Consider the following 11,115-nt stretch of genomic DNA (forward strand, 5'->3'; position numbering starts at 1 on the left):
TCAAAGATATCTGATAAATTTGATATTCAAGTGTTTAAGTGCTGGTAAAACTTTCAAAAGAATTGCATACTGATCATGTGTCAGAATCACAGGGACAGAGCACTAAAACAGAGTTGTTGTTGCAGAAAGCATTTTCATTTGGGAAACAAAAAGCTTTATCTTTTAAGCCCATAATCGGTCGAAACAAAAGTTGTTCTGCAGAACCATTTTCAAAACATTGCTTTTCGCACAAGCTAGGAAGGAGAGAAATTCCTATAATAATCTGTAACCTGCATCTCTGCTGTATATTTTTCAGATTTTTACCGAAATAAGATTCTGAAAAAATGTTTAACGTCCTAATTAGTAAACAAAGTTCATACAAAAGCCAATTGCTTACTTATTTTACTTCAAATTACTTGATTATCATGTGTTTATTTTTTATATTTCTCATGAGTCATTTTACTTATTTTTTGATAAAAAAGAATTCCGTTTATAAACTTACGGTTAATTTTTTTTCACATTTATACATTTCTGTTTATTGGTTACTAACATATTTAATACTTTTAAAAATGTCAGAAGGATATTGCTGCTACTGAGGTTTTTCAAAGAAAACCAGAACAAATTCTGCCACAGGGCTTACTGAATTATTTCACTACAACTATATAATACAGTAGGGAACCGATTATCCGTAACGATCGGGACCATCGCTATTCCGGATAACTGATTTTTCCGGTTTTCTGAATCGCTACAAAAAGACGTTTTTTTTATTGTTAAACAACTAAAAAATAATATTTGGTAATAATCTTAAAAAGAAGAAAAAACGTTGAAGTAATACAAACACTAATGATTTTTTCCAAAATGATTGTAAGGTAAACATCTTTCGAAAAAGAAAGAAAAATCCTAAAATTTTATGAGAAAAAAAAAATTTTTTTTTTTAAAGTGGCCGGAAAATGTATCGAATCTTGTTCCGGTTTTTTGGTTTTCCGAATTCCGGATAACGGGTTCTGTACTGTATATAGTTGAGATACCAAAGTTCCCTAGTAATTTAGAAGTGTTCAAACACAATTCAATTTAGTAGTTGAGCACGCTTAACAGAAAAAGATCTAGAAGAACTATGTTTTAAGGATCTGTAAATTTTAAGGTCCAGCAGAGTTACTACCATCTATGGTAAAATTACTTCTTGTCAACAAAGTTAGTATTAGTAAATTTTTGAATCCAAGAATGAATATATATAGTATATCCAAAAATTTGACCAAAAAAGTGCGATTTTCAAACTTGTACCCCATGTGATTATAAATACCGATGATTAATTTTAAAATTATATGAATATGAATCACATGCATGATTTTAAATTGAGATAATATGAATCCCGATATAAGGCTCTTAAATCACGTGAATACGGAACTCTATATCGAATTTAAAAAATGTGAAAATACAAACCACGATACATAATTTTTAAATTGCGGGAATACGAATACCAATGTCTAATTTTTAAAGCACGCATAAATATGAAAATCGATGTTTGATATTACAAACGCAAAAACGAATCACATTGGATTTTAAGCTCGCAAGAATACGAATCGCTACACAGGGTTTTAAAAGCGTGTAAATAAGAATCACAATGAACGATACTTAAATCGCTTGAATAAGAATCGAAACGTTCAATTTTGAAATCAAGTAAATAAGAATATCAATGTTTGATAATAAAATCGAGATTTTAAAAATGCATAAATACGAAATGCGATATTTGATTTTTAAATCTCGTAAATAACAATCATAAAGTACGATATTTAAATAGGTTAAATAAGAATCGCAAAACTAGTTTTGTTTTTTCTTGTTTGCTTTCACGCCAGAAAACAAAAAGAGCGACGTCTAAATTATGAATCCAGCAAGGGCGAATAAAAATACGGAAAATCTTATTTTGTGTGCGTAAAAACGGATAGCAGGTTAAAAACGGTTTAGAAAATAGCTAAAATAAGTAAGAAGGCTGAAGGGTTAGCAGCTAGGACGTAGTTTTAATTTTCTGTTTATCTTTGAAAATCGTAAATAAATATAATTACTTTATTTCTATATTAGCATAAAAAATGGAAAAATAAATTAGCATAAAAAATGGAAAAATCTGCGAAAAAAAAGGATTTGATTATCAAGATAAAATATTAACAAAAACTGCAATCTTAAATTTATTGAAATCTCCATTACAGGATGTACTAAAAACAGACTGTGTTTGTGATTGACAGAATAAGTCATTTTATTTTAAACTTACAGAAATATGAGCAATTTTGGTGTCTCAAAAAATAATGATTTTAAAGGTATTTACCAGCAACACCATTCATACTATCTTCCAACGGCCTTTTTGTACCACCTGCTACACTATTTTCACTACCAGAGGACTGTATTTTTGCTGCAAGCTAGAAAGAAAAAAAAGATGTTTAAGAAATCTTATAACAGAAAAACAATCTTAAGTAAAAATATTAAATTAACAAATTAAAATTATAGAAGAGCCAATAACAGATTTGATAGATATTATACAAGAGCAAAACTTACAAAACCAGTAAAATCAATAATATGTGAGCGTCCAAGTACACATTTATTTAAAATCTGAGATAGCTCAGAAGCTGGCAACAAAACTAAAAATATATTACAAGAAAAAAGTCAAAAAATGCTAGCATTAATCAAAATACCAATTAAATCTTGTTACATGAAAAATTCTTTTAATGGCAATTAAAATTTTTTAATAGCCATTGATAAGAAATTTTCTTTATCATAAACAAAAGTATTGAAAAGTTAGCAAAAAACAGTATGTATTGTCAAGCAATTTTTTTCCAGCTCTATAGCTTATTTTAATACTATTAAAAGTGATGAACATATTTAATCTGCTGAAACATTTGATCAGGTACACATTAACAGAAAAACGAGACATCAATGGCTACAAAACACCACCTCCTATTATTCATTGCATTAGCATATTGGTTCTGCTTATGTTACCTCCTCTGCCACCATCATAAGACTAAAAAATGGACAAAAGGAGTTTTTTGTTGTAAAAATTTAAACCAACTCTTAGACCAAAAGTAAGCAAAAAAATTCTAGAATAGCAGAAAAAGAATATGAAAATAATTCTGATTAAAGAATTTGTTACTACTTCTCCATATTACTGCCATCAAAAATTCAGTCCCATTCAAGAGTTAGTTAATTTTGAACTTAAATTTCTCATGTTTTGAAATTCTTTGCTTTGTCTATCAATAGATGAGATCGTTATAAATGCAAAGATTTTTTTCTTATTTTGTGAGCCTCCTTCAATTCAAACAGAAGAGTTGTATAATATCAAGTACATAATTTGATTACATTTTTCAGTGATAAAATCTGTTGATACAATTTATTTTTATACTGTTTATTTTTGTATAAATATTGTAAATTGAGTAGTATAAGAATATTAAAAGAACTTACTGGTGAATCTTTCTGTATCAAAATATTTATTAAATGTTTACATTGAAATGTATCGGAGCAACAGACTTCAAATATACAGATCTAGTATAAGGTAAAACAAATTTATTTTCAAAAACTGATAAATTTCAAGAAATGTATGCTGGTATTAGTATAATCTTTAAAGTTGTGTAAAAAATCAAAATTTTCTGAAAAATGTGCAAGTTTTTCTTTTATCTTAGTCTTCCTAGAATAACAGGTGTTCTTCAAAAGCATTTTTAGAAGAATGGACAGTTCGTAATGCTTTTTGATCCTTATAAATGGGCCCTCCATGCCTTTTTGTAAATATAAACCACCATCCCTTTAAACACTGCTTTTTTATATTTTCAAGAAAGGGTTATTTTCTCTAATGAAGAGTTCACTTTCGATTTTTTAGTTATTTATGATCATTTAATTTAAATTTCGTTACTAAGATTTTTCTCATATTGTTAAAATTTGCATGTTAACCTGTCCCACAGATAATCGCATGAAATTATTAATTTTGATTAAATTATTCTAGCATATTTGAACTATTAGAACAGATTGTTAACCATAGCTGGGATTTCTTAAGGAAAAAACAAAGATTTTTACTGAAAAAGCAGAAACTAAAATCTAAAAATGACCAGTAAAATTGTTTAGCAATAATATTAGCCTAATTTTAAACACATAAAATTGAATATAACAAAAAAGTTTACTAATGTTAAATAATATTAATTCTGATCATTTTTACAAATAATTTCTTGAGTAACTTCAACTGGTTTTGGGCGGAGAGATGCAGATATAAATAAATTTTTTTGTGATTTTAAATCTTACTATTATTTACCTTTTACTCAAAAACACCTTAATTTAAAAATGCTATTTTAATTTAATTCTCTTTTAATTTACTTTATATGAAGAAAATTTATACAGAGATTGTCATGCAGCTTGCTGTAATTTTTTTTTAATTTTTTTTTTAAAGTTTCAAATTTTTCTGTTATTTAAATAAATGAAAGAACTACTTGGTGAACTATACACATAAAACAGTAAAAAAGGACAATTTTAAAATTTAGGGTCGAGCTTAGCAAGTGCCTTTTTTTTCTAGAAAGAATATAATTTTTTATTCCTAGAAATAACAAAAAATATTAAAAAATTAAATCCCATTAAAAAATAATTTACAAATTGGAACACATATAATAAAAATTTAAGTTACTTATTAGTTAGAATCAAAAATGTTATTTGCTTTTAAAAAACATGTCTATCTCAGAACAAAAATCAGTAAAAAAAAAGTAACATCAATCAAATAAAACTTTTAATTATATCTAAAATACTTTTGCTTCAAATAAATTTTATTATCATTAATGGTTTATTTAATTATTACATTTGCTGCTATCAGAAGAATTAAACAGTTACCAATAAAAAAAAAACATACTTAGATAATTTTTCTAAAAGTAGCAATTCCTTCTTTAATGGAAAAAAAAGAAAAAAAAAAAAGAAATCCAGCTTCTTAATTGAAAAGCAAATTTACCAGTTATACATTCTCTCATTCGCTTTAGTTACATTTTATCTCAAATAAAAACTCATTTCATGGTTTATTATTTACTATATTTTGAATTACCTATAAAAAGGACACCAAAACCTTTCAGTGCTTAGTGGCTTCATGGGTCTTAATCTGGCCCTGGACATAACAAAATTACTATGGCATAACAAAAAAAAATGAAACATTGTAGAAATCAATAATTAAGGATAACACATAAAAAATAAAATTCATTAAATATGCATAGATATTTTGAAACTAGGTCATATCAGGTAATACAGAAAAGACGATAATTTTTCATTCATTTTAAATTATTTTAAAATAAGTTTAATAAACAAATAGGCAAAGAGTTTAAAATAAATCACGTGAGAGAATTAATATTTTCACAATAAAATATTCTTATTATATATTAAGGGATTATTAGCATGACTTAAAAACAATTTATTTACAAATGTACTTCAACTTTCATTGACAAAATTTTAGAACACTCACAATAAAGTATGGTTAGTAGATCACAGTGTTTTCACTACAGCGCGAAAACGCAAGAATCTCGAATATTTTTTTTCTTCTTTTCTCGCATTAAAAAATTATTACCGCGAGAAATTCGCGCATTCTAAAAATTAATTTCAAAGTTCGCGAATTTCTCACATTTTGGAAAAAGCTTAGCATTATACCATTCAGAATAAAATCCATTTCACTTTCCTTCCTGGATCTTTCATTATTTTCAACATCTCCCCCTTATCTACCTTCCCTATTTACCAGTATTGTTCAGAACCTTTTCGAACAACAGAACACTACCCCTTCGAACCACGGAACCCCTTTCAGAACACATTTATCTGCAACCATGTGTTTACTGGAGGTAAGGCTTTTTCATGTAAGATGTTAAAATTTTTTACGCACGGAAGTAAGATGGACAAATACCTTGCAAAGGCAAAATCTTCTATGATAATGCACCAAAAATATTCAATGCTTTAAAAAATAGAAGATGTTAAAAATGTATTACAATTAAAGAAATAGTTTTTTTTCCAGTCTATTTGTGTTGTGTTTTTTCAGTTTATAGAAATCTCTTGAAATCTCACCCTGTTTTTGAGAAAGGGTGAGAAATTCTCACCCATTTTTTTTTCTATGATGAAAGCACTGGATTATATGACTTGATGACAGGGTTCATTCTAGACAGAGTTTATAAAGCTAAATGCTTTGATAAAAAAATTTTTTTATTTTGCCTAGCATTCCCTTTGAACTTGATTATGCAATGTGACACATAAAAAGGAAAAGAACAGGCTATACACATTTATTTTAAAATCAAAGTGGTTTTACGATTGATTAACCGAAAAAAAAATAGTTTTTCTGTCCTAGTAAATCGCCTTTCCAACGGTTTCTCTGGGGCTCTTCAAATTTTGATATACTAAATACTTTACTACAACATACCCATTTTCAGCTTAAGCTGCTAAAATTTTTTTAGAACAATAAATTTGTGATGATTTTGACTTAATTTTACATCATTTGATGTTAGTTTATTGATAATTTTTTTAAATCTAATTATGCGGTTTAACAAATTTTGAATGTTTCATACATTGTTATTAAAATGTACTTAATTCAAATCTTAATTATTACTATTAGATGTGCTTGATGGGTATAGATTTATAGCCGAAGGATAACCCCCCCCCCCAAAGTAATTTATCCTTTTTTGCAGTCCTCTCTCACTTGGTTTTTCAAATTATGCATTCATTTCGCGACTATTGCGTCATAACTTCTCGTTGCTTAAAAACAGCTTTATTAAGTAATTTCTTAACCAATTTAGGCAAAGTTTTTCAGATTCCGATATTTTTAACATGTTATTAAGGACAATCAATTAGCTTAAATTCCTTTTTAGAACTTATTTTCCAAAGCAGATGTCAATACTTTTTAAAAAAATTTTGCTCATTGAATTTCTTTTTGTTTCACTTTTCAAGATTTTAGAATTGGGGTTAGCACTTGATTTATTTATAATATTTTCTTACTGATTTGACAATATATATTTGATTTGGTTATTTATTCTAACTGTAACTATTTTTATTTATAAGTGAGCATTTCACTTATAAGTCTTACTAGGTGTACTTTTAAGATGTGTTAGCTCGTTCAGTATTTTTCTATCCATTATGGGGCTTCGGAGCACGGTCAGTTTCGGTTTTTTCACTGACGAAGGAATGGCTCCTGTGTGTTGGCAGGCAGTGTGTCCCCTGATGAAGTGCTGTCTTGACAACAGACATATCTTTTATTTTATTGATTTTTCTGCTTTGTTTTTTAGAATTTCTAACTCAAATTCTTTCGTAATATCACACTGTGGGTGACATAGTAGATAGCAATTCTATTACTAAATATGTGTATTAGAGATGTAACAAACTATTTGACGGAAAAGTGAATAATTCAGCCACAAAAAAAAATCTGCGGAATAACAAAAATAAAATCATTATTAAATATTTTTATACAGAAAAAAGTTTAGTCATTATAGAAAAAAAAAATCAAAACGTAGCTGTATTTTTAGTGAGTAGTGAAGAGAAAAAACTTAAAATAAACTATAGAGATAATTGAATTAATGATTGAATTAAGATAATAATAATGATAATTGAATTGAAATGATTAAGATAATTAGAAATATTTAACAGAAAAAAAAACTGATTTACAGCTAATGAAAAAGAAATCAATAAAATTGGGGAAAAAAGTAGAAAAAAAGCATTTTCTTAATTCTTAAAATAAAAATTTATACCTTTTGTTTCAGTTTTTCGAAAAAGAATAAAGCTAGACAGATAAAAGTTAATATAGTTCCTATTTCTTCTCAAAACAAAAATAGTTCTTAATTTTTAACGAAAGATTTTCACGATTTTGTATTTTCAGAAAAAGTTACCAAAAAAGAATAACACTTTATAGAACAATATTTCGTTCATTAAAATTGTTGTCATACTAAAAGCGTTGACTAAAAGATATGTTAATAAAAGAAAAAAATCCTTTTATTTTAGTTGTGAAATATAACTTAAATGCCGAAAATCAGTTTTCTATGTTACTATCATAGTAAGATTTAAAAAAAATTAAGTATCTGCACAGTCACAAAACAATATAAAAGAAAAAAGATAACCATAATTTAGATCTGCTTTACAAAGCAGTAATGCTAGTAAGATTAAATTAGCAAAAGATAAGAAATGTAAATCAGTGTTTTCACTGCAGCGCGAGACTCTTGTTTTTTTCTTTTCTCCCATTAAAAAATTATTATAGCGAGAAATTCGAGCATTCTATAAATCAGTTTCAAAATTCACAAATTTCTCGCATTTTGGAAAAAGCTACGCATTACGCCATTCAGAATAAAATCAATTTCACTTTTCGTCCTAGATCTTTCATTATTTTCAACATCTGCCCCGTTTTCTAGCTTTGTTCAAAACCTTTTCGAAACACAGAACACAACCATGGAACCCCTCTCAGAACAAATTTCTCTGCAACCCTGTGTTTACCATAGGTAAGGTTTCTTCATGTAAGACGTTCAAATTTTTTATGCAAATGTAAGATGGACGTAAAGACAAAATCTATGATGATGCACCAAAAGCATTCAATGCTTTAATAAACAGAAGACGTTAAAAATGTGTTATAATTAAAGAATAGTTCTTGAGATTTTTGAGTTTTTAGAAATCTCACCTATCTTTTTGAAATCTCCCCTTGTTCTTGAGAAAGGGTGACAGTGTTTTCACCCTTTCACTTTCAAAGAGTGTGAATTTCTCACCCTTTCTCAAAAACAGGGTGAGATTTCATAAAGTTTAGTGAGATTTCTATAAACTGAAAAAACACAAAAACTCTTGGAAAAAAAATCTTTTTTTTTAATTATAATACATTTTTAACGTCTTCCATTTTTTAAAGCATTGAATATTTTTGGTGCATCATCATAGAAGATTTTGCCTTTACAAGGCATTTGTCCACCTTACATTACATTACATTAGCACATAAGAAATTTGACCGTCTTACATGAAGAAACCTTACCTACCGTAAACATGTGGTTGCAGAGAAATGTGTTCTGAAAGGGTTTCTGTGGTTGTCTCCTGTTGTTCGAGAAGGTTCTGAACAATACTGGTAGTTCGGGAAGCTAGATAACGGGGCAGATGGTGAAAATAATGAAAGATCTATGAAGAAAAGTGAAATGGATTTTATTCTAAAGAGCGTAATTCGAAGATTTTTCCAAAATGCGAGAAATTTGCGAATTTTGAAATTGATTAATAAAATGCGCAAATTTCTTGCGGAAATCACTTTATAATGCCAGAAAAGAAGAAAATATGCGAGGTTCTCGCGTTGTAGTGAAAACACTGGGTGAGAAATTCTCACCCATTTATTTCCTATGATGAAAACACTGGTAAATCAAGAGTTAAAGGATGGGAATAGGAAAGTATGTTTAGTAAAGGAATGCCATTCTGACAAATATTCAGTTTTCTTATAGCATTTTAAAAAAAAACTATATAAAATTCGAACGAAATAAACTGTTGCTACGAAACAGATCCATTGAATTTTGTTTCGGAGTATGAGAGTTAAAACAGCAGCTCCCAAAAAAGTTTCTGAATTTCAGTAGCAGATAGAAAAATTTAAGAATAAACAGTTGCTGATCTGGAATAACCCAAATTCCTCATGCTTACTTAAAATTACAAGGAGATATCCCTGCGGCAGAATTATTACCAAGCCTTGGAAACTCCTGGGCAGCGAGAAAAACTATTACAGAAAGGAACCAACTCCAAAGGTATAACTTGCAGCCACCCCAGCCCAAACATAACATGTTTTTTTTTAATTTTCCAGTTTATTGGCAATTGTAGTTGGCCTGGCAAATAACGATAAGGAAATCCCCCCCCAAATCATCTAGATCAATAAAATTCTCTTACAATTAACCATAGAAAATAATTAAGTTGTAATTATTATCAAATTCGGTTCAACATGCACAGTGCAATAATGATATCCATAATTTGAAACATAACTGTGAATCTGTATAAAAAAAGTTTAATAATACTAGTAATAACGTCTAAACATTTTAAAATGCTTTAATCAAGTGGAATTTTTAAGCTATCAACGGTTAGGGAAATAATTATGTAACTCCGAACAAAGGAATGTTTTATTTCGAAATATCCTTTCTTGATAAAATATCATTGTTTACAAACATTAAACAAGCAATAAAAGCAATCATATTTCATAAATCATCAATGAAAATATAAAATTTGATAACTTAACTAGCATTCGAAACTTAGCACTTACAACAATAGCCATGCAATAAGGATAAAACGATATAAAAAAAATATCGTCAACAAAGAAATCTCGAGAAGGAACATTGAAAAAACTATCAAATATACATTATTTATACCTGGCGTGCTCTCTGTACAGCATCCGCGAAAGCTGGATTTGTTTCGTTTCCACCTGAATTATTTGATTTTTGAGCTGAAGATTTGACACTGGAATCCGACATAGTGCAAACTGCAAAATGGCACGGTTTGGTACATTGAGTCGAAGTAGAAGTAAATGGCAACGGTAACTTTATTCAATAATCGCAGGAAGTAAAATGGCGCAAATGTGCTGTTAGCATTGTGAACTGAGAACATCAGTATCGAATAACTGCACAGAGGTCGCTTTGCAGTAAATATTTTATTTTTCTTAATTTTTAATTGCTCTATAATTATTATTCCTTTAAAAAAAATTGCATCGGAGCAAAACTTTGCCTTTGATGAACAAAAATTGATAATTTGTTCTGCTGATTATGAGTTTAATTTTTAGGCCACAATGGCTCAATAGAAAATAATTTGAAGTACTACTACTACTACTACTGTGCGATTACATTGCTCCAATCAGGCTCTCCTTTTGGAGGAGACAGAAGTAATTGGCAACCTGATTGGTTCAGTGAAATCAAATTGGGTGGGGCCTTTTACTGATAAGCATTCTTACTGCAAATGATTCACGCACCACAGAGTGATCGAGGGAGAGTGCCATTCCCGCTGGTAGTGATTTTTTTTCTGCGAAAAAATCGCAAGCGAATGAGAACCAGATAAGTGAAAAACACATGCTCTTATTTTAAAAATTACATTCCTGATGAAACAGAACATCGAGGAAAACCAAACAGTTAAAGAATTAGATACATTTGGAATTTTGGAAATATAACTTAAAATATCTAGTAT

General features: G+C 28.6%; 1 protein-coding gene across 12 annotated transcripts in view; it reads right to left on the reverse strand.

Annotated features, from left to right (window-relative positions):
• The window catches only part of LOC107444485 (far upstream element-binding protein 1), a 36,668-nt gene extending 25,946 nt beyond the window's left edge, over window positions 1–10,722 (reverse strand). For 3 of the 12 annotated variants that reach the window (XM_043056077.1, XM_071179679.1, XM_043056075.2), the window contains exons 1-3: window positions 10,311–10,452; window positions 5,033–5,110; window positions 2,297–2,387 (exon numbers count right to left, since the gene is read on the reverse strand). In XM_043056077.1, coding sequence (XP_042912011.1) covers window positions 2,297–2,312 — 16 coding nt within the window. In that variant the 5' untranslated portion in view covers window positions 2,313–2,387; window positions 5,033–5,110; window positions 10,311–10,452. Of the gene's footprint in view, window positions 1–2,296; window positions 2,388–5,032; window positions 5,111–10,310 lie in introns of all 12 variants that reach the window. The other 9 variants (XM_071179678.1, XM_071179681.1, XM_071179680.1 and 6 more) reach the window with 9 other exon arrangements.
• Window positions 10,723–11,115: the final 393 nt, after the last annotated feature.

This window comes from Parasteatoda tepidariorum, chromosome 4 (genome assembly GCF_043381705.1).
Source record: "Parasteatoda tepidariorum isolate YZ-2023 chromosome 4, CAS_Ptep_4.0, whole genome shotgun sequence".
Classification (NCBI taxonomy): domain Eukaryota; kingdom Metazoa; phylum Arthropoda; class Arachnida; order Araneae; family Theridiidae; genus Parasteatoda; species Parasteatoda tepidariorum.